Genomic DNA, 22,023 nt, shown 5'->3' with positions numbered 1-22,023 from the left:
GCACTCGTGAACTGCTTTTGCTCTATATATGACGGGTTGCTTACTGCAGTACGGAACAGTTGGCGAGAAAAAATGGAACTGGGCCAGATGACACCCATCACTGAGGATTCAGGACTGAGTGAGAATTATGTAAAGACGATGGGTTATCACAAGCATAGTAGTACCTACACAGGTTGTTTATAACATACTCATTGTATGAATATACTGTATGTGGGTATGTGCATCTAATCTACTGCTTCCAAGGCGTTTGCGACTCCGGCATACCAACCCCACCACATGACTGGGTTATACACGAAGCCTCCACACCTCCTATGCAACCAAATGATGATGTCTGTCATGGGCAATGCTGTGGTGTGGCGGTAGTTGAGGATCGGGGGAGGGGGAGTGTAAATGCGACAAAAGGGTGTATAAGGGGGTATCTAAATTGAGATAGAGAAGTGGAAAACAGCTGTCCAAAAGCCGGACGGGTCTGTTGTAACGTAGAGTGTAGGATCTAGAATGTAATGCGACATAGGAAAAATCGTTGAGCACGGTCATGGGTCATGTCGTTAGTTCTCATCTTTCGTCGTGAATTGTTCATCATCAGGGGTTTTGTGTAATGGTCGTGTATTCCGCTGTTCCTGTTCTCGGAAATCGTCGTGCACTTGGCGAGGACGGGGGTGTCCTGTCAAACAAGGGTGTCTTGTCAAACAGGGGTGTCTTGTCGAACATGGGCGTCATACTTGTAGTAGGGGTCGGGGGCGGCGTGCGCATGGCCATGGCGCTCTCGACGGACGCGTGCCTCCGCTTCATCATCGGCGACTTCTGCAGCTCCTGAACTACGCCGAGCCATCCCGCCCGGTGAGGCGGTGTGGTCTTCTCGGTGTGGCCTATGGCCGATGTGGTGAGTCGCCTCAGTGGCGGCTTCTTCCTGACGTCCTCGTTGATGTTTTCGAGCAGGGTCTTTGGCACGGCGGTGGCCGGCCGCGGCTGCTCCCGCATCATGGCCGCCGTCTTCTCGAGGTTTCGGGCGAGCGCCTTCTCGGCGTGCTTCTCGCGTTCTCCCGCCGCGGTGGAGATGACGCCCATGTAGACGACGAGGAAGCGCATGCGCAGGAGGTCCAGCCGGCGCACGCGGTCCTCCAGCTGGATGCGGTGCCCCGCCCACAGGATGCGGGCACTGATCTTGAGCGTCACCCCGTCCTCCTTGACCAACAGCTTGTTCAAGTCCTCGCGCAGGTCGTCGCCACCCCTCTGGATCTCGCGGAGTAAACGACCCAGGCGCATCTTGTCTTCGAGCCGGGGCACATTGGCCACATCCCGGTCGTAACTCTCGTTCTCCTGGATGGAGAAGTCGACAGCGTCAATGAAGGTGGCGACCTCGCGCGGTGCCACTAGGTAGGCGCGCGAGTAGCTCACGACAGTCTGCGCGCCAACCACTAGAATGCAAGTCCATACGAGAGTAGAAGGTGAGCCGGTCATTGTGCCGAACGAGTTGCGCCTTTGGATCTACCGGACCATGCTCGGGGGCGGGGTGGTGGTTGGTGAAGGAGGAGGAGATGGTGGTGGTGGTGGAATTTTAGTTGTGTACGCTCGGAACAAGAAATCGAGTATACCATACCTAATGTACTCGGAACTTAGGGAGGGCGATTGAAGAGGGGAGGGGACGGCCGGCCTGGGGTGGATGACGTTCCTTTCTTGTATGTACTGGCAGGGTACTCGAGCTCCGAGGGCTGGGATTGTGTCGGCCACCAAAAAAAAGAGGAAGGATGTACACCCCTCCACCGCCAAGAGTATTGATGGGTTGTATAGAAAGCGAAAGAGAAGAAGAAAAACACCGCTACTTTTACCTAGCGGGTAGACGTGATATCGTGCCCTGAACGACCCGATGGCGGCTGGGATGGTGAACAACTCCCCTCTCCCCTCTTCCTCTCCCCCTCCCAGCCAGTAGTGGCTGCATCCTCGTGCATGTTTCTCCCATGTCTTCCCCTGCTTTTCCATGTCTTTCTGTCTTTCCCCTCACTACCTCACCTTACCCTCAGCTCATAGTGCCTGCCCACCCACAGGCGATCTAGCCGAGACCAGGATTTGGATGAAAATTTCTGTCTCCCGTTCTTTTCTCTCCTCGGTGCGACTTGCATGCCAACTCGCCCAAAAGCGTGTTGGGCCCGCCGATGAACGGTGGTTGTGTTTCTTGATCGATGCTCGGTGTGTCATCCATCCATCGGCAGTGAGCGAATGGCAATCCGGCCTTGGACAATGTGTGCCGGGCATGGGCGTCCTACCCTCCTTTGCCGCCAGCCCTAGACCGCGTCACAGTCCCAGTCCCAGTCACATGGCCTTTCCTTGCTTGCTTGCCAATTTAGTGTCGTGGTAAGCCGGCGCCGCAAGGCGTCTTTGTCTTGTTGGTTTTTGGGCGGTGAGTTTCGCAAATTGTTGAGCCGGGCGCCAAACCCGGAAAATGCGACTGCTCGCTGCTCACTGCCGATTGCCCTGCCCATTGCTCATATCCAGCCAGATACATAGGAAGAGACGAAGAAAGGTCGGAAATTACCATGCGGCTCGGGTCCATGCTTTAAAGGCATCGATACGGAGTGCAGACCGACTTTTACTCCATCCATTCGCTGTCATGGCAGTTGTCCTTTTTCCCCGTGCCCGTGCCCCTCCCCCATCTCCATACCTCCCCCGATCTTGGTGTTCGTGGGAGTACGAAAATGGGTCAATCTACTTTACTTACTGCATCGAGGTAGGTGGCTGAGGTGGCAGGTGGGTAGTAAGCCACTAGCTACATGTACATATCGTCCATATCACCTCACGTACATACATTGATCTACATTAGGTAGGGATGTATCTATCTATCTGATATTGGAATACCGATACTGTACCTGCAGAACCGCACATGGCTTTGTCTTTTTTTTTTACAATGGACCTTGGCGCTCAACTTTCTCACATGTACCCAATCTGGTTCAGTGTTTGGTCCCACCAGCGGTGACTCGCCCGTCGTGATCCTTGGCCTCCTGGACTTCGCCGGCGATACAGCATGGCAGCTGGGTGAGACATCATCCTCTCCAAACTCCAGAAAGGGCAAGTAGCTGGGTTCCATCGTACACGAGGAGTTCGACTGTGTTCTTGATGGGCCGAATCCATGGTACGATTGAGTCGCATATATAAGAATCTACCCTAGGCGTTCCCTCGTGTTACTGGGTGCAAATGAATTTTGGTTGCTCCAATTTGCATACAAGAGTCCTAACAGATGCAAAATGCCATTCGCGAGGAGATTACTGCTGGTGTTCTTCAACCTAAAAGAAGAAGTATGTATAAACCGAGGCATTGTTATATTCTTTCTGTTTATATTCTGGTATCTTTGTTTTTGAGGCTCCGCTCTATAGACCATGGGACAACATCCGAATTTGCGAGTCCCTTTGAGACAACATAAGCTGGCTCTTATATGTACATCATCTCAAATACATGGACTTTTCGTAGCTTACGCCACGCCACCACGCCCACCAACTCCCCACTGCGCCTGTGCCTGCGCAACGTCAACCCCAATGGCTGGGAGCTCCCTGCCCCGGCCAGCTGGCCAGGCCAGGAACTTAGTCTCAGCCAGGTACCGCAAGAAGCGGCCGACGGCCTCTCGGCTGATGCCCTCGCCGGCACTCTCGTCCATACCTGTCCACCGGTCTGCATCGGCCTTGAGCACGACAACGGCATTGCGATCGTCAAGCTCTGGTGCACGCGTATCCGTAGGGAGGTCATTTGTCGCCATGTGGAACAGGGGCATCAAGGCGCTCTGTTCCTGGTCTTTTTGGACCGAACCAGCCGAAACAAAGGTCTCCAGCTGGGCCTTCCAATCGTTATAATCCACCTCGGGAACGTCGTATCCGTAGTAGCTCAGCGTAGAGAGATACTCGTTCATGCGCAGGCGCGGATGGGCGGTGACGTGGACAACGTGGACACCAACATCGCCGGTGCTACTGCCGCTGGTTGCAGTCTCGGCCGGGACGGGATTTAAGCTAGCTGCAACGACGACGCGGGCAACGTGGCCTACAGGTACAGCGTTGACCGTGTTGACAATGTGCGGACGGCATGACAGTTGGATGCAACCCTTCAGCATGCGGATGAGGAAGTCGTCGTTGTTACAAATACCAGTGGCGGCATCCCCGAGGATATAGCCAGGTCGGGCGATAGATCCGACAAGACCTCGTCTGCCAGCCTCGCGGACAAGTTGTTCAGATACCTGGAGCCTGTTAAAGCCATTGCTACGCGCAAGCAGGGGGTTAGAGGGAAGTTACTCACCCACTTGGTCTGGCCGTAACCAGTGCCGAGACCGACGCGACTGCCCAGCATGTCGTCCTTTTCCATGACGGCGCCTCGTCCCGTGCTGGTTTGCTCTTGAGATAGCTTGATGTAATGATCTGTATCGAGAACGCTGGTGGAACTGACGAACGAGAAGAGCTTAGGCTTGCCTTGGTTACAGAGCCGTAGGGCATCGATCGTGGACAGGACATTGCTGCGCTCAAGCTGCTTGTACCGTTGGACCCAATGGACCTGGGCGCCGTTATGGATGACCACATCTGCGGTCTCGCCAACCTCGTTCCATGTCTTGTCGTCAAGCCCAAGGCGCGGCTGCGATAGGTCACCAATGACTGCGCTCAGTCGGTCTGTCCACGAATCCTGCCAGACGCCATATCCGCGAAGGGACCTCTGCAGTCGCTCGAGGGCGGCCGGGACGTCTCTAGCTCCGCGGACATGGGCAATCACCTTAACGTTCTTACGCTCAAGTAAGTCCTTGATCAGGTAAGAGCCTAAGAAACCTGTGGCGCCTGTCAGAAAGACGGTAGTCTCCCCTTCCGGCGTAAGTGAAGCAGGATCTGCCGTTTGATACTTGGTATCCAGGCTGCCCAGCAGTTTATCGAATGACTGAGCATAGACAGGCTCGCCTTCTTCCACTACGCCCACTTCACCCTTTCCATCCCGCAGGCGGTCGATTTGTACGCTGAGCGCCTTGAGAGATGAGTTGGAGTAAAGTGAATTGATGGTTACGTTGGTTCCCATCTTCTTGCGTATAGTCAGGAGAAGCTGCTGTGCCAGCAGACTGTGTCCACCACTCTCAAAGAAATCCGAGTTCGGTCGAAGAGTTTTGGCATTCAGACCACCGATCAGTGTCGCCCACTGCTCCGCCACGTCTTTCTCGGTGCTGCTCAAGGCTTCCCAACTCTTCAAGTCCTCCTCCGAGGCTTCCTCTGAGATCAGGGCCGCATCCGGGAATGGGAGATTCGGGCTGTCCACCTTGCCGTTCGGATTCAGGGGCATCTTGTTCAAGAAGATATAGTAGCTTGGGACACCGTAGGCCGGTAGCTTGGACTTGAGGTGATCTCGGACTTCCGCCTGCATTGGTCTGAAGCGTTTATGATAGACGACGACAGGGCCGATCTGGGTGCCCTCCTCCTCAGTGTCCTGTAGACCGCGGTCTGATAGCCACTTGACCCATTCTTGATTCTCAGTCACAATGTAGCTCACGAGCGTCGGTTCCTCATTCTGATCCCTTCGAAGAAGCGTCTTGCACTCGCGAATCAGCGGGTGCCCTCTCAGGTTGCTATCGATCTCGTTTAATTCGATGCGGAAGCCACGAATCTTGATCTGGCTGTCCGCCCTGCCTGAGATAGCGACAACTCCTGAATCATCGAGATACTTCCCGAGATCACCAGTGCGGTAGATTCTGTCACGAGGACCCTTGTAGTACTTCCTCCAGGGTTCATTGGCGGCAGCCTTGTTGTCGGCTTCGACCCATTTGCTGTTATCGACGAACCAGTTGTCCAGGAACTTCTCCTTGGTCTTCTCCGGGTCGCCTAGATATCCGTAAGGTCAAATGTCAGTAGAGATCTGCAACGATCATAAGGGGTAACTTATCTCTGCCAAGCCTGCCGCTCTCATCATGATTTCACCAACTTCGCCAACACCGCAAAGTTTGGTAATATCCTCCCGATTCACTATGAACAGCTGAACATTCTCTATGCCCTTTCCGGCAGGGACGATATCGCCAAACTTATCCAACGCATCCGGGTCTTCGGCGCGGCTCTTGATCTGGTAGTAAGAAACACTTCGGCTCGTCTCAGTAGTGCCGTAGGCAGCACATATCTCTGCGTTGGGTGCCAGCTTTCGGAGCGCGGCACAATCCTTCTTGGTCAGAATATCACCGACGTAGAGGACCCATTCCAGAGAGGGCATCTCTGCAGTGGCGCCTCCCACCAGGATCTGGCCCATAGCAGGCGTCAGATGGGTGGCATTGGGCTGGTGCTCACGGAACCACTCGCTCAGCTTCTCGTGTTGGATGTTCTCTCGAGCCGGTAGAATCAGCTGGGACCCGAGGAAAAGCGGAGTGAAGATATCGCGCTGGATCGGGTCATGAGCAATGCCCGAGAGACACGCGAACTTGGTCTCCGAGGTCCACTTGAACTGTTTTTGCATCCAGGGGAAGTACTGGGCTAAACTGTAATGCCTGCCCAAAACGCCCTTAAAAGAATGTTAGCTCCCTGAAGGACTCGTATTTTGTGCTGGTCCTTGCAATCTAGCAAGGCCTGCTCCTTACGTACCTTAGGACGCCCCTCGGATCCAGAGGTAAAACTGAGTGTGGGATTCGAGTCCGGTCCGACCTGGACATTGGGAGGCGTCGATGCCTTGCTTTGAGCATTGGCAAATACGTCCTTGCCATCGACCTCGCCACCCGAGAGGCTGCCGTCATCGGCCATGCGCATCTCGGGAATCTGCGTCTTGAGTGCTAGCTCCTCGTCTATATACCTTTGCACAAGAGGCGCAAATGGGCCGTTCTCATCTCTGGCCTTTCCAATCGAGATAAGGGCCTTTGGTTGGGCAACCTCAAGGTATAGCGATTGACGAGTCGGGGGTACGCGGGGTCGAGCACGGAGATGGTTGCGCCGGATGCGAGGGTGCCCATGAAGGCAATCACGAGCTCGACGGAGCGGTGGGCGAAGATCATGACAACATCGCCATTGGTAATGCCGGCATCGTGGAGCTGGTTGGATAGTACATTGGACGCCTCGTAGATCTGTTTGTAGGTGAACCGCCTCTCGGGGGTGGTTGAGGAGGCGGTCTCGGTGATGCAGGGCCTGTCGGGATGCGCTTGAGCATTCTTATGGAAGATCTCGTGGATGGCCCCGATGTAGCCGCTCCATTGGAGGTCGACGGTGGGATCGGGGAGTACCATGATGGTCGTGGTATCCCGTTGATTTTAGCGTTTGATAGGGTGTCCCGTGGTGGTTGTGCTGCCGAAGCAATTGGTGTCAGAAATAAACCTACCAAATATATATTTTAGGGCCATGGTCTCCGAAGTTCGGGAAGGAGGGGCACATGTAGAGTCACGTCAATCAATCACCCCGCGGCACAACCCTTGTCAACAGGTACCGGGTACGTACCAAGGTGTAGGTAAAAATAAAACAGGTGATGCTTATCGATAATATAGCCTAAGAGGAAACTTACATAAGTGTACAATATAGAGGAGTTTTCATTTTATTTTATTCAATATTGAAAGAGAATAAGAGAAAAACGAAGAAAACCTGTATATATATATATAGCCGTTAGGATATACAGCACATGAACACAAGCCATGTTGGTCACAGATTAAATAAGCTGGACGACGGTCTGGTTGTTGACCTTGTCAGATCTTCGGATCTTCAACCCCGCAATTTTCATTTTGAACCCCTCCATCGCTAGGTTAGCAGCTCGAGTTGAAGGTTTGCAATACAATATACGCACAAACACCAGCCACTCTTTCCATAACGAGCCTGGGGCAGCAAGCAAATAATCCTCGCAAATTTATGCGCACTCACGAACGGCACCCCAGCTGTCACCTGCTCTCCACAACGCCCTCCAACGCCACGAACCCCCGAAACGCCAGCACGATGGCGACGCCCGAGCCCGCGGCCGCCATTCAGCCGCCGCCCCCTCCAGCCGATTCCACATCATCCACGCACGAGTTCCCGCTGCCGCCGATTCTGCAACACCCCGCCGCCGCGGGGCCGGCCGAGCTCATCACCCAGGGCGCCGAGGGCCGCCTGTACCGGACGTCGTGGCTGACGCCCACGCGACTGTGCGCGCTGAAGCACCGACCCAGCAAACCCTACCGGCACCCGACGCTGGACGCGCGGCTGACGCGGCACCGGATCTTGTCTGAGGCGCGGATCCTGCAGAAGTGCCGGCGCGAGGGCGTCGCGGTGCCCGCCCTCTACGGCATCGACGAGTCCCAAGGCGTGCTGAGCATGGAGTGGGTGCCGGGCCGGCCCGTGCGCGTCGAGGTCAACGAGTTCCTGCGCCGGCGCGCCGAGAAATACCCCCTCGGCGAGGGCGGCCGCGGCCGGGAGGAAGTGACGCGCGATGAGGAGGGCGCTGCACCGCTCGTGGGGCTCATGCGCAGGGTCGGCGAGGCCGTGGGCAAGCTACACAAGGCTGGTATCGTACACGGCGACCTGACGACGAGCAATTTGATGGTTCGGCCTTGGGAGAAGGACAAGGGACTTACGAACGGCCACCACGGAAACGGACAGGGGTACGAGGTAGAACATTCGCTCGAGGGCGAGATAGTCGTCATTGATTTCGGCCTGGCGAGCCAGGGCAGTGCCGATGAGGACCGGGCCGTTGATCTCTACGTATTGGAGCGTGCATTCGGGAGCACACACCCCCGGGCAGAGGCACTTTTTACGGTGGTGCTGGAGGCATACAAGGAAACGTTTAAAGCAGCTTCAGTTGTGTTGAAGAAGCTCGAGGATGTTAGAATGCGTGGCCGCAAGAGGAGTATGCTTGGCTAGACCAGAAAATAAAGATACCCAGAGTCAATCACAAAAAGCGGAAGAACCGGCAAGTATGCAGTTTAACGAAGCTGCAATGTGCCCGCCTCGTACACGTGTGTATCGTAATGGACTCTCTATATATGCATGCTATTAATGTTATATCAATGCTGCCCATAAACCCAAAAACTCCGATTGTGAAAACGGCCCACGAAAGACTAAGCCAACAGCTCTGCGCCGGCGAAATATCCCTTGTTCTCAATGACACCACGATCTTTGACAAATGATGTGTACTTGACCACCCATTGCGGGGTGAGATCGCCCTTCAGCCCGTTCTTGTCACTCCCATCGTCCGAGAGCACGCCAGCACCGAGTTGGCCCGTCCCCAAGAGCTCTCTTAAGGTACCGCTTGGCAAGATGTCGGTGCAATCGCTGTGGGTCAACAGCTCGATCCCCTTCTCTTTGGCGAGCTGCGCCAACGGCGGCGGTACGTTGCAGCAGTTCTGGAGGTTGATCTGGTCGACTTCGGGCATGGTCTTGATCTGGCTCAGGAAGCGCTCCAGCTTCTGGGTGCCAAACTCGGCAATTCCGAGCCGCTGGATGGTGCCCTGCTCATGCAGGGTCTCCAGAGCGGCCCAGGTCGCGACCTCGTCAGCCTCGCTGCCCATCTTGGCGTTCAGCTTGTCGGCCTCCCACTCGCAGTCGCCCTCAAACGAGATGCCCGGGAACGACGCGATGAGCAGGTCGATGACTGAAACCCCGAGCTCCTTCTTCACCAGCCGCAACGCCTCCTCGATGTAGGAGGCCCGCTGTTCAACAGGCGCGTGGGGCAGGAAGAAGAGCTTCACGGTAATTTCGTACTGCGACCTCTCTTCCTGCAGGCCTGCGCCGGACCAGTCTATGCGGGGTATATAGATAACATCGCCGTCCTTTTCTGTCCAAAGCTCAGTCGCACTCCGGGGATGGCCGCTAATGCCGTTGCCGTTCACGTGCTCATCAGAATGGCCGTTGGTGCCGTTGGTGCCGTTGGTCGTCGGCGAGGCGGCAGCAGAATAATCTTCTTGGGCGGCGACGAAGTTGCTGCGCAGAGAGTTTGTAAACTCGAGGTTAGAGCGGAAGATGCCTGGCTTGCGAATGATGCAAGGGCCGCCAGAGATAATGTTCCTAGTCACACCCGATTAGTAATGCCGAGACATCCTCGAACAAGCAAGCGCAAGACTCAGAAACTCACCCTGTTGACAAGACTATCCTGGTCATGGTCGACGAGATTAAGTATGTTGCCGGCCGATATGGTATATGCTTCAAGCGAACAGAGTTGACAGCGCAGAAACAAAAGAAGATTGCGCGATGATGTGGTGTACGGGTAGTCCTGCTTGCAGTCTGGTGATGGTATCGCGACGTGGAGGGGTAAAAGTACTTGGTTGTCTAGGGTCGAAAAATATGCTGTCGCAAGGGTCCAAGTGGGGTCGATGTTGAAATAATTTGAATAGTACGATGGTGTATTAGGTGGTATACATGGCCATGCCTCGAGATGTTGTAGGGAAAGTAAAGTGGTTACGGAGAAAGGCTCGGTCCAGAGTCGACCACAAGTGCATATATTTGGAGATAGATAGGTTAGGTAGCCTGGGTATGTAGCGAACGAAGAAATGGCCGTTGAGATAACTTCTCCGATCGAGGGAACTGTCGGCAGACACTACCGTATTTAGTCCATGTATTCACTCGGTGGCATGGCGCCTGCCTGCTCTTCTTGTCTACGTACTTTACAGAGCCCACAGTACCCTCAAGAGCCGGAGAAAGGCATGGATACATGTAGGTATGTAATCATGTTGATTTGTAAAGGCCCACTCGAATTGTCGTTGAATCATGGACCGCAAACACCACATGGCATGGGCCAGCCATCCATTGCGAACTAGTGCGGCCAGCCAGCTATCATTTGGGCCAGCCGCATGAAGCAGGAGGTTGTCTGGTGGCAACGTTCTGGTTGGGGCTTCGAGTATGTCAAGAGGATGTGGTGGTACGTAGGAGCTGGAGTCTTGGTGATTGATGTGTCCGGTTCAAGCTATCTCACATGTCATATCTACATGTAGGTAGGCTAGGAGCTATATTCACCAGGGCGCTATACTTCACTTCACTTATCAATATGAAGTATACCTACCCAGTGTACAGTAAGTATGCAGTGCCTTCCCGTCCTCGGGGTTACTTGCTTTTCCCATCTCGAGTCAATCTAACAACCGCATTCTGCAGACTGTGCGTTAGTGCGCAGAAGTGCATCTTGGGTTAAGACATGCATACTTACTTACCTACCGTTAGTATATTAGTCACTGGTCCATCAGATTGAGTGCTCTGCACTGCAAATCTTGGGTAGTTCTACGGATCGTTGATGTTGTTGTCAGCCTCCACAGTCATATTCAACAGCAAAGCATCACTTCAAACTGCAGATAGAGTAGGAGGTTCACTAAGGTGCCAGGCATTCATTCAATCAATCGATCAATTTGGAGCCTGGAGTTAGAAGTTGGGGGGGTACCACTGAACGTGCCAGAAATACCAAGCTTTGTACCTAACACTCCAGGCCCCTCAGCCCTTTGGGATTGGACTGGATTGAGTTGGTTGGGCCACCCCCTTGCCCCCAGCTGCAATCGTGATCGGTCGCTTGTCCCCTAACCCGACTGCCTGAACCTGACAGAGTGTTGTCGTGTCGTGGCCAACCACTCGAAAGAAACCACCTGCTGTCCAAACCGGGTCCACCGACATTTTCTCTGCCAGCTCACATTAAAACTCTCCCTCGCCGAAGAGGTCCAGTCCAGTCGCCTTTCCCTCTCTTCTCGTCGTGTGATGTGAGAGCGTCATCATGGCTATCAAGTATGGCTTCAGCTTTCCATCCATCCAAGCGGTGCACTCCCTTACTAAGACCATGTTGACAGCTACCTGATCCTGCTCTCGCGGCAGGGCAAGGTGCGCCTTGCCAAATGGTTCACCACCTTGTCCCCCAAGGACAAGGCCAAGATCGTCAAGGACGTCTCCCAGCTGGTCCTCGCCCGACGCACCCGCATGTGCAACTTCCTCGAGTACAAGGACACCAAGATCGTCTACCGCCGCTACGCCTCGCTGTTCTTCATCGCCGGCTGCGATTCCGACGACAACGAGCTGATCACCCTCGAGGTCATCCACCGATACGTCGAGCAGATGGACAAATACTACGGCAACGTGTGCGAGCTCGACATCATCTTCTCCTTCACCAAGGCCTACTACATTCTTGACGAGCTCTTGCTGGCCGGAGAGCTGCAGGAAAGCAGCAAGAAGGCGGTGCTACGGTGTATCGGGCAGCAGGACAGCCTGGAGGACATGGAGGTAAGCCTTGCCGTCGCCTTCCCTTGTTTCTTTATTTCGCAGTCCTGCGATTCTGCTATTGCCATTGGAGCCGGGACTGACATGTCCTTCTCGAATATTTTTTTTGCAGGTCGAGGACGAGGTTACGAAAATCATGTAAAGTGCATCAGCAACATGTATAATATCAAACGGTTCAGCACGGCATGTGGGAGCGTCCCGACACAGTGGACAACCAGGCTTTCTGAAAGACAAGATTCTTGGTCACGGCTTTTGCTAATGAACGGTCTCTGCTCAATGTGACCACAGGCCGACGAAGATGTCAAATCAACACTGAAGCAGCACGGACTCCTCTGAGTCCTCTGGGGAGAGACTGAGGACAGCAAGATCAAGGGATGCAATGCACCTTTGGAAATCTAGAGTGCCGCAAGGAAGAGAGGAGAGCGGCAGGTCACCATGCCACAAGAACCTGTACAACAGGATCTATTTATCAGTGGAATAAAAAAAGAGACTTTTCTGTGATGACCATTCTTTGAGACGCATGCCAACCAAAAAGCCCCCTTCAACGTGTTCCCATGTATCGCGGCAGCGGGTGGGGATGCTCGAGCAGCTCCCCCCTTTGAAATGCAATGACCACCACCAGATCAGGCACATTAACGATACTTACTTCCTAGCAGCGAATGGAGGACCCAGGAACGCATCAACCACACCACATGGCGAAATGATATGCTGATTCTTGACCTCGGTTGTTAGCATTGGGCCATCGATTCACCAAACGCTGGCGGCTTCTAATTGCGAGCCCAGTCCGTCTGTCGACCCGTGGCCCCCTACTGGAATCCGATTCGTCTACAGGGCCCCTTGGGCCCCTCCAGCTGGGGGATGGCCTAGCTCCAATTGCCAATAGCAGCCGAGAGTTTAGCTGTCCAACTCCAACAAGCCATCGCATCTGCACCTGCACCCGCCCGCGACACCCGACAGACCCCGACTCTGGCATTATTACGCAACCAGCCAGGACCCAGGGCAAACTGCCAAGGTCCAGGCGGGACATGGCTGCTTCGTCGTGGAGGGCAGGGCGACAGTTGGGGCACCGAAGCCGGGAAGAACAACGCAACGCAGCATAGCGTCAGGGTCGTAGTAGCGCAACTGTCAAGATAGCGATCCCCCCCAAACAGTGAGTTACCCATCAGCTGATCAAACAGCACCCGCATGATTCCCGCCAGTCCGAATTACGACCGCGCCCTTTGTCTCCTTTCGCCAATTCCCGGCTGCTCGTCACTTGCGATCTCAACCACCAACAAACCGCCTTGCCTTTCTACTTCGACTCTTCACTTCTCCCATTATGTCTTCGCGTCTCTGCTAGGCGACTGCCGTCTAGCCCGTTTCATTCCTAACTTGACACGCAGGGTCCGAGTCAAGCGTGAATCGCCTATCCCCAAACAATCGCAATAGGGACACGACTATACCATACCCGTAGACATAAGCATCACCACACCGACAGCTCTTAGAAACCACCCGCCCCATTGCGCTAGGTGCAGCAGCGCAAATCACTCTGTTTGACTCGACTGCATTGTTCGTGGTCAATCGTCTTATCTCCATTTGCAAGGTCGCATCGATATCAACATCGTCACCGCCTTTGACGATACCTCCCTTGATTCCGCATTGGAAACGACCGCGCGACGTCATTAGCGCACGAGTCGCCAACCTCGCCTACGACCGCATTCCATCAACCAACCACCACTGCGTGCAGGTGCTACTTTTGCATTATCATTCTTCAACATGAAGGTTCGTGTGCAGCCTCGATTGCTTTGGGCAGGATCCTTGCGCGGCCGCATCTGCTAACCCGTTTTCCTGCAGTTCCTACCTCTTCGCGATTTCGACACGGTGACCTCGGCGCTCAACTTCCTGACTTCGGATTGCCGGGTTAGCGGAGGCTGCGACCTGTACACGACGAAAGCTGCAGGGACCGACAAGAAACTATACAAATCCATTGACCGGTCGCTCGAGTCGCGCCATGAGGCCCTTCTCAAGTTTGGCGCGAGTTTGTCGCCGCCGCAGCGCGAGCAGATGGCTGCGTCGCTCAATCTGTCGCGATCGAGCCCGTTCGGCTCAATGTCCGAGATCTCCAGCAGGCGCACCTTTGCCTACCTCATTGCTACCCTCAACGCAAGCCATCCGGACTACGACTTCTCCCACGTCTTGCGGCCCGCGGACTTTCGACGGGAGAAGTCACTGCAAAGTGCCATGGCTACGTTTGACAACACAATGAGTAATGCACGCCCCCGCGGGTCTTCGTATCTGGCGCCCAACTTGGGGTCTTCGTTCCGGACGTACAGCACTTCCCCCGCTGCCGTAGCTGCGAATATCAGCCTACCCATGAGTAGCCCCGTATGGGGCCCGCAAATGTGGGCTATGATAGATAAGGAGATGAAGCTCAAGGACTGCACCTGTTTCTCCTATCAACCTTCTGACGATCCCTTTGATGGGGAGGAAGCCGCCATCTGGCGCGTGCATTACTTCTTCTTCAACAAATCCCTCAAGCGCGTCGCGTACTTGTACGTTAGGGGCGTGCCGGTGGTGGTGAACTCACCGGCGCTGCAACCCCACGCCGGCCGGCGTGGTAGTAACTCGTTTGCCAAGCGCCAGGCCGAAGCGCAGATGGCGTCGGCGGGCGGCGCCAGCAAACGGGCCAAGTACTGGCTCGGCGACCAGTACGCGGACCGCGTTGTCGCTAGCGAGGACGACTACGAAAGTGACACGGCGGACGCCGTCATGTGGGACCCCGATGAGGACATCGACTTCGATCCGCTCACGGAGATGAGCAAGGACGATTCCGATGATGACTACTTGCAAAGTGACGAGAGCGACGAGGAGAGCGAGGTTGAAGAGGAATCGATGGCCCGAAGTCCTCAGCGCGGCATGAGCGAGGACATCGCTGCGCGCATGGAGCTGGACGTGTAAGGGAGAGATTCGTCTCTATACAATGACCAGCTGTATTCCCCCAACATGAACACTGCCATTAGTTTGGTCGTGTATGATGTCTCGTTCTTTTATTCTTTCCTTTCTTTCTTGTATCAACTACGATGACAGGGTTATCACGGCGTTTTGAAAGGTCTTCTGGCCATGGGGCGAAGGCGTGTGATGAGACGCTCGGTACCCTCTCTTCCCCGGTATGTCGGGGAAATTTTTACTGGCCTTGGTTTCCATGTTGCGGCTTTGGTGCTTTTTTTTTTGCCCTTCTGAGTCCCTGATGAGACAAGACGAGAGGCCTTCTGATGAATTGATGATTTCTTGCATTTGCGATGGCTTTTCAATCACGCGCATACTGTGGAAACGCGAGCAAGGAGGGGGGTTCTCTCTACCTTCCTTTTTCGCCTTCAAACAGCCTGACCGCTGGATGGCGAGGGGCCCGGTCGGTGTTTGAAGAGATGAGATTTCACGATGGAGCTTAACTGCTGGGGAGTTGGGGTCGCGTACCATCACACAATGTTCATAGGTTTTGACTTAGAAATTGCGGCAGGAAATGACTTGCCTTACGTCCATTTCCTCTCTTGCTCTTCTCGCCGCGTGATGTGATACCCATGTGGCTGCTGTCCCGGTTCGTGTAGGTATCGACACATTCATGAGAAAAGGGGCCAGCTACTGAAGCCCAAATGGAACCAGATCAGATCAGGTCGCGTGCAGTATGGGAAATACATCTTATCAAATCAGACGAGTGTCAAGAAGGTTGCATTATGTTGGAGAGGGGACTTGATCATCATTCTCGTTCTCTCATTTATGGTAGCGCTTTTCTATCCCCTCCCGTCACCAGCCAACTATTCCCATGAATCGCCCCTTCGTAGGCAGCCAACTCCTCTTTTCTGCCTTCTTCTCTTTCACTGCCTCCAAGGCCAACTAACATATATAAATAAAATAGAATCGGTGAAGTGGGAATAGAGTGAACAAGTAAAAAATGGGTCTGTTGGCCTAGAAGGAGAGAGACCCTCGAGGCCGATTACAATACGGAGTATACTGGAAAATAATAGAGAGAAACAAAACCAAACGACTAAAATCCCTTTTTGCAATCATCATCCCACATACTATCCCGTAACAGTATGAGCTACTAGTTTAAACGCCGCGACTCCGTTGTTGTTGTTGTACCCCCTAATAGTTTGCGAACCGTATTCCGTTTTTGCCGGTTACAATCATAGCGACTCCTCTTTGATTCTCTTTTATTTTCTCTCTCCCTGGCCAAACAGGCCAACCGACCTCGCTCAAAATCGCCGGGACCCCATGTCGGAGGGGAGAAAAGCATGCTTCTAAAATACAGGGAACGGGTATAAAGCATCGCTGGCTGGTGTAAAATGTGCTGGTATAGACGAAGGAAGATGAGAGGTGGAATCAACGTCTAAGCGAATGTGTGAATGTGTGTTATGTTGTAATATCGATAGGCCTTGCAAGTCGCAGCTCTCGGTGTCATAACCCGTTTGTCGTGGTGCCATTCGCTGGTAAATGCGGAGGAGCCCCATTCATCGAAACGTGTTCCTTCTCCCTGACCTCTGGCTTCTCCTTGGCCTCCGGTATTGTATTGGAGGTAGGTACCGGCGCCGGACTCCTCTCGGTAGTCGGACTTGGCGTCTTGCTCTTCACCGACGCCGTTTCTGGCTCCTCGGGGATGGTAGCAAACCGCTTGAGCACCTGTTTTAGAGCCGGTCGGCGGATGGGTTTGGCCAGAAACTCGTCCATACCGGACTCCATGCACTCCTTGACATTGCTCTCTTCGGAGAAAGCCGTCAGGGCAACAATAGGGGCCGAGTAGCCCATCTTCCGGATCAAGCGCGTGCTCTGGAGGCCGTCGAGGTTGGGCATTTGGATATCCATGAAGATCACATCGAAGTTGAGGTTCTTGTCCATATTTGCTTTGACCAGGTCGTAGGCTTCTTGTCCGTCTTTTGCGATGGTAACGTCGTAGATGTCTTCTAGCTTCAACATTCTGCTGACGACCTCAATGTTGGTCGAGTTGTCGTCGGCCACCAGAACTCGCAATCTAGTGCCGGTCTTGTTCGCCATGGCGCGGTCAATAGCCTTGAAGTGTTCTTCGGCGCTGGGCTTAGGTCCGGGTTGAGGATGGGATGCGAAAAACGGTTGGCTCAGGCCGACAAGGCGAGGTTGCTGGTCCAACATCGTAGCTTTCGCTTCAGCCGTCGTCGTCTTTGCTGCCGCTGTCTTTGCTGGGATGGAGTTGCGTATGTTCTCCCCCTCTGCCGAAGTTACACTAGGAGCCCGGGACTTCATGCTGCTTGAAGCGGTGCTGGAGGGTCTGATATTGCCACGGGTTAGTGAAATGTCCCAATCTTGCAACGTTGCGGTTGTGCTTACCTATCCTTGGTGTACTTCAAGGGGATATGCATCGTGAACGTAGTACCAGTGCCCACGGTACTACGCAGGTCGATATTTCCGCCCATCAGGGAGGCAAGTTGCTGACAGATACTCAACCCAAGACCGGTTCCGCCAAACTTCTTGCTCAGTCCTAGGTCACCCTGGACGAAAGGCTCAAATACACGCCGCTGCATGTGGTCCGGAATACCGGGGCCCGTGTCTTCCACCTCAAACTCAAACATGTACGCCTTGGCGTTACTAGGCGGCGGTGTCGGTGAGCGCTCGCGCACTTGCACGTGCGGGGTGGCCTTGGGGTCCATAGGATTAATGGAGAGCGCGGTGCCGCCCTTGTAAGATTGGGAGTTTCCTTGTCCCTTGTGGTTAGAGCTGGCCGAGTGGTTAGACCCGGACCCCATCCGATGACGGGTGCGTCCTGGCCGACCTGAACCCCTCGAGAAGGACGAGCTCCTACTCTCATCCATCCGCTGCTCGATCTCGCCCACGCATCGTATCCTCACCGAGACTTTCCCGCCGGCTGGCGTGAACTTGAGACTATTACTGACCAAGTTGATCAAAACTTGGAGAATTCGGTGCTGGTCACCCCAGAGACACATATCCTTCAATCTGCCAGTCCCATGCGGGCCAATAGCGGGTAGCTTAGGATCGACGATCTCGGCGCTGGCCCGTTCGGGGCTCCGGCCCGGGTCCATATCCGTACTCAGAAAGTCGACAGAAAACACAATCTTGCCCTCTCGGACCTGCTTATCAAAAATGGTCAAGACCTGCGATCGAATGTCGCCCAGCCTGAACTCCTTCTCTTCAAGGCTCAGCTGTTGGCCGATCTGGTTTTTGGAAAAGCTCAAGAGATCCTCCAGAAGGTGCAGTAGCAAATCACCCGACTTGTATAATGTCTTGAGAGACTGCTTGATGCGCATCAAATCGTCCTCTTCCATACAAACGGCACACATGCCAAGGATGCCATTGAGTGGTGTCTTCAGTTCATGGGAGATATTGGCGATGAAGAGCGTCTTGCTTTCGTTTGCTGCTTCGGCGGCCTTTTTGCTAAGCTCAAGCTCGCTGGTTCGCTCGGCAACCTTTTCGTCAAGGGAGGTGTACTGTTTGAGCAGTTCATCGCCCATATCGTTGAACACCGTCGTCAGCTCAGTGAGCTCGTCTGTAATCCAGTGCTTGCGATCAAGCACTCTGCCGGGTATTTTGAAAACCCGCCGCCTCGGGTCGCTGTCGGGCACTGATGGTGATGGCCCCGGCCGTCTTCTGCGTCGAAACCTCCTCTTCAGTTTTGCAAAGAACCCCTTCTTAGACCTGCTAGAGTGGCCTGTCGAGGGCGGCATATCAGGGTCATCTTCATCGTAATCGAATTCACTCATGGACGCGTAGCCAGGGGGCGCGACTGACTTCTCGGTTGCCGATTTGAGCCGCCGGATTGGCTGCACACCGAGATGCGCACAAGGAACTATCAACAGAATGATGACACCAACAGTTCCGAAAACACAGCCCAGGAGAATCTTACGAAGCGTGTCAACGGGCTGATAGGCCTCGGATTTGTTCTTCTCTACCACCAAAGTCCAGTTGACTAGACTGGTCTGTGGGCGAGCGTAGCCCGCAGCCACGGGTAATCCCTGTTCGTTGTATGTTGACAAAACAGCGCTGGCATTATTTACAGCTGCGTTTTGATGGCTGAGCGCCCACAACACCGCCGGGTATTTGGTCACTTTGAATGTGTCCTGGTAGTTGCCTGAAGCAAAGCTGTAATCCGGATGTCTCTCTAAAGTGCCCGTTGGGGGGATCGGCGGGAGCACGAATTTGACCATGGTATCGCTAAAATTCGAGGAAGCAGCTCGCGAGGCAGTAGCAGGAAGAGTGTACTTGTTGAAGCGATTCCAGCCGGAATCAGGGCCGATGATGAGGACACTGCCAGTTTCGCCCAGACCTTCCCTGGACTTCATAATGCTGATCAACGAGGAAGCTTCGGCGACCATGGTCATGTACCCAAGGATGATGCTGCTGTCGGAGTTTTGCCGGATAGGGAGCGTCAGGGACATCAACGCATAATTCACGCTGAGTACGAGCGGCCCAAGCATGAGGCCGTCTGCCCCTGCATCGATACGCACGTCAGGAAACGGCCGCGCAACGGAAAGATTCACAGAGGGCCAAAGAGGGTCTTTCTTGTCGGTGGGATAGTAAGTGATGTTCGGGTACAGTGCAGCTGGGTAGCCCTGCCCTTCATCGCCCAGGTAGACATCGGAGCCATTGGACGTTTTGTAGGGGAGCTTGATGCGCTCAGCGGCCGGAGCAGATATTTGAAATAAGCCCGTATCTGACTTGCCCGTGTCGTTTCGAGAATACAGTCGGGCTTGCAGCAGATTCGCCCTGGTTGAGTTGACATCGTCGCCTGTTGTGAGGGCACTCAGCAAGTCATTACCTGCCAGTTCCCAGTTGGTGGCGGTACTGTTGCTAAGGTAGTATTGCTTCATGGCATTCTGTATCAGCAGTCTCGTCGATATCGTCCTGCATGTGGTCTGAATCAGCTCAATTTCCGAGGAAACCTGGGCGGCCTTGAGCGAAGCCGTCAGCGACAGCGAGTCCTTCTCGACATTGTTGACGAAGTTGTTCACAAAAATCCATGTCGGTATCGCGACAATGGCAAGTGCACATAGGACGGCAGACAGCACCAGGGCCGCTAGTTGTTCCCGTATCGCGATCCTCATAGTTGACGGAGGAAAGGACTACCTATAAGAGGGAGTCAAAGAGGTGCGTTGTTCTATGCATCCTCCTCTGTTCGTCTGATCGCCAAGCCTTTTTTTCTTCTTCCTATTTTTATTTGATCTGATCGGACGATTGCTGGCCGAGGGAAGAAGGATCCTCATCAAAGAAAAGCCCGGATCTAGATTGAATTATATCAGTTCCAGGGGATCGGCGAACAGCCTTACTCGGACCCTGAGTGCTGCTGAGTCGCGGGCGTTCGCAAGCTTGCGTGGAATGGCTGAGGCGGGATCGGCAAGGACGGAGGCTGTAGGGCCAGCGGGAAGAGTTGGCGCGATCTGGGAAACCGCTGGTCACGCCAGTCAGGTGCGTGTGTGCGTGTGGTAGTGTATTGCAACGTTGGCTCTGTTCAGGGCGTGTGCTGCTCGGGTAGCGGCATAGAAGGAAAGTAGTAAATTATAATAAAAAAAAGAAAGCCAGACCGAAGAAGCCGTGTGAGCAATAACCGAAGCCAACCTCCGACCACCCTTATGATATTCGATGATACACAGCACGCCTGTTGGTCGCGATCAAACACAGCCAGTGAAGAGAAGAAGAAGAAGAAGAGTAGCAGAAGACAGCCTTCTCACACCACTTGCACGGAGGCAGGCACAAAAAAAAACCCGGGCGAGAATGCGGGAAGAGGGGCGACAGGGCGACAGCGCGGCAGGGCGAGACTCGAGACTGCGAGGAAGTGTCAAGTCGAAGGACTGAAGAGTGTGGAATGGGACAGCATGGGATGGCATGGATAGGATGCGCCCAGTGGGACGTTGGAGGCCGGGGGAGGCTAATTACACGCTGCTTTGCTGTACCTAATGCAGCTGCTAATACTACAGGGCTTCCGTGTTATCACCTTTGCAGCCTAGCCTCAAGTGCACACATGCAGCTAAGCCTTCCACTGGCTGCTGTAGGTTAAGTAAGAGGGCTTGGAGGGCTAGCGGGAAAAGAGTTCCGGGTACTGGACAGACCCGACCCGACACCACTCACGTACATGAATGATGTATCCATCTGGAGATGGCAAGCGTTTCGAGCTAATCAGCAGCAAGTCGGCGAGCCAGAGGGCTGGCAGCTGAACAAGAGCGGCCGCCAGCCTGTCTGTCTTGCCCGTCACGAAACACGTCGGGCTCAGTCTTGATGTCACGCTTCCGCCGGATGGGCCTGTGTACATAATGTATACTCCGACGTCCAGATGAGAATCTGAATCTACCCATACCCACTTCTTCCAACGGAGCAGCGAGATCTGGGAGGACCATTGTTTATCCTGTCTGTTTCGATCCCGCCACGGGGAATTCGGGTTTAGGCTTTCCAAGGGGGTACATAAAAGAAGGGGAGGTGCCAGCGCGCAAGGACCGGGCGAGCACAGCCAGTTGGGAGACGGCTCGTGGCCTGGAACTGCTCGAATGCCCGGCTGATTATTATTTTACTCTGGGCTTTTCGCCATCGCGGGTTCGGGTTCTGTTCTGTAAGTGGACACCCGCCCGTCAAAGATTACAGACACGCACGCACGTACATCAATATCCTCTCGCCTGTAGATGCATAAAGTACCTACATACTGTATATCATCACAGCAATCTCGACTACTGACATTCACTCATCATTAAACACATCCCTACATCAGTACACATCCCCAAGCTGAGACAGCCACCACCTACAACCACGCAAGCCGTTCATACAGACTTTTTCACCACACAACCTAATCTTGCAGCATTCGCCGATTGGGCCGTCCCATCTAGCCTGCAATCTACCAGACGACATAGCTGATCTCCGTCAGTCCCGACTTCCAAAAGCCCCGGCGCTGAAC

The 22,023-nt window shown here is 54.1% G+C and overlaps 7 protein-coding genes across 7 annotated transcripts; 3 read left to right on the top strand and 4 right to left on the bottom strand.

Moving 5' to 3' along the window:
- Positions 1 to 582: 582 nt before the first annotated feature.
- PG986_007537 (uncharacterized protein) lies at positions 583 to 1,461 on the bottom strand (the record flags this gene model as incomplete). The annotated part of the gene is made up of 1 exon (XM_066843759.1): positions 583 to 1,461. The coding sequence occupies one exon, from the start codon at positions 1,459 to 1,461 to the stop codon at positions 583 to 585; it is 879 nt and encodes a 292-aa protein (XP_066699871.1).
- Positions 1,462 to 3,463: 2,002 nt separating this feature from the next.
- Positions 3,464 to 7,204, bottom strand: PG986_007536 (alpha-aminoadipate reductase; the record flags this gene model as incomplete). Its single annotated transcript, XM_066843758.1, has 5 exons — positions 3,464 to 4,216; positions 4,276 to 5,828; positions 5,886 to 6,492; positions 6,573 to 6,818; positions 6,875 to 7,204. The coding sequence occupies 5 exons, from the start codon at positions 7,202 to 7,204 to the stop codon at positions 3,464 to 3,466; spliced, it is 3,489 nt and encodes a 1,162-aa protein (XP_066699870.1).
- A 694-nt stretch (positions 7,205 to 7,898) lies between these two features.
- On the top strand, positions 7,899 to 8,801 carry PG986_007535 (BUD32 kinase; the record flags this gene model as incomplete). The annotated part of the gene is made up of 1 exon (XM_066843757.1): positions 7,899 to 8,801. The coding sequence occupies one exon, from the start codon at positions 7,899 to 7,901 to the stop codon at positions 8,799 to 8,801; it is 903 nt and encodes a 300-aa protein (XP_066699869.1).
- A 197-nt stretch (positions 8,802 to 8,998) lies between these two features.
- Positions 8,999 to 10,037, bottom strand: PG986_007534 (uncharacterized protein; the record flags this gene model as incomplete). Its single annotated transcript, XM_066843756.1, has 2 exons — positions 8,999 to 9,944; positions 10,012 to 10,037. The coding sequence occupies 2 exons, from the start codon at positions 10,035 to 10,037 to the stop codon at positions 8,999 to 9,001; spliced, it is 972 nt and encodes a 323-aa protein (XP_066699868.1).
- Positions 10,038 to 11,628: 1,591 nt separating this feature from the next.
- On the top strand, positions 11,629 to 12,267 carry PG986_007533 (putative clathrin-associated adaptor complex ap-1 small chain sigma1; the record flags this gene model as incomplete). Its single annotated transcript, XM_066843755.1, has 3 exons — positions 11,629 to 11,639; positions 11,702 to 12,128; positions 12,238 to 12,267. 3 exons carry the CDS (start codon positions 11,629 to 11,631, stop codon positions 12,265 to 12,267), a joined length of 468 nt encoding a protein of 155 aa, XP_066699867.1.
- Positions 12,268 to 13,880: 1,613 nt separating this feature from the next.
- Positions 13,881 to 15,062, top strand: PG986_007532 (mitogen-activated protein kinase MAF1; the record flags this gene model as incomplete). Its single annotated transcript, XM_066843754.1, has 2 exons — positions 13,881 to 13,886; positions 13,959 to 15,062. The coding sequence occupies 2 exons, from the start codon at positions 13,881 to 13,883 to the stop codon at positions 15,060 to 15,062; spliced, it is 1,110 nt and encodes a 369-aa protein (XP_066699866.1).
- A 1,494-nt stretch (positions 15,063 to 16,556) lies between these two features.
- On the bottom strand, positions 16,557 to 20,188 carry PG986_007531 (osmolarity two-component system protein sln1; the record flags this gene model as incomplete). Its single annotated transcript, XM_066843753.1, has 2 exons — positions 16,557 to 17,400; positions 17,460 to 20,188. 2 exons carry the CDS (start codon positions 20,186 to 20,188, stop codon positions 16,557 to 16,559), a joined length of 3,573 nt encoding a protein of 1,190 aa, XP_066699865.1.
- Positions 20,189 to 22,023: the final 1,835 nt, after the last annotated feature.

Source organism: Apiospora aurea (assembly GCF_038362705.1).
Source record: "Apiospora aurea strain CBS 24483 chromosome Unknown utg000005l_segment0_segment0, whole genome shotgun sequence".
Classification (NCBI taxonomy): Eukaryota; Fungi; Ascomycota; class Sordariomycetes; order Amphisphaeriales; family Apiosporaceae; genus Apiospora; species Apiospora aurea.
Note: the sequence above shows the minus strand (reverse complement) of the source record. Positions and strands in the feature narration are given on the sequence as shown.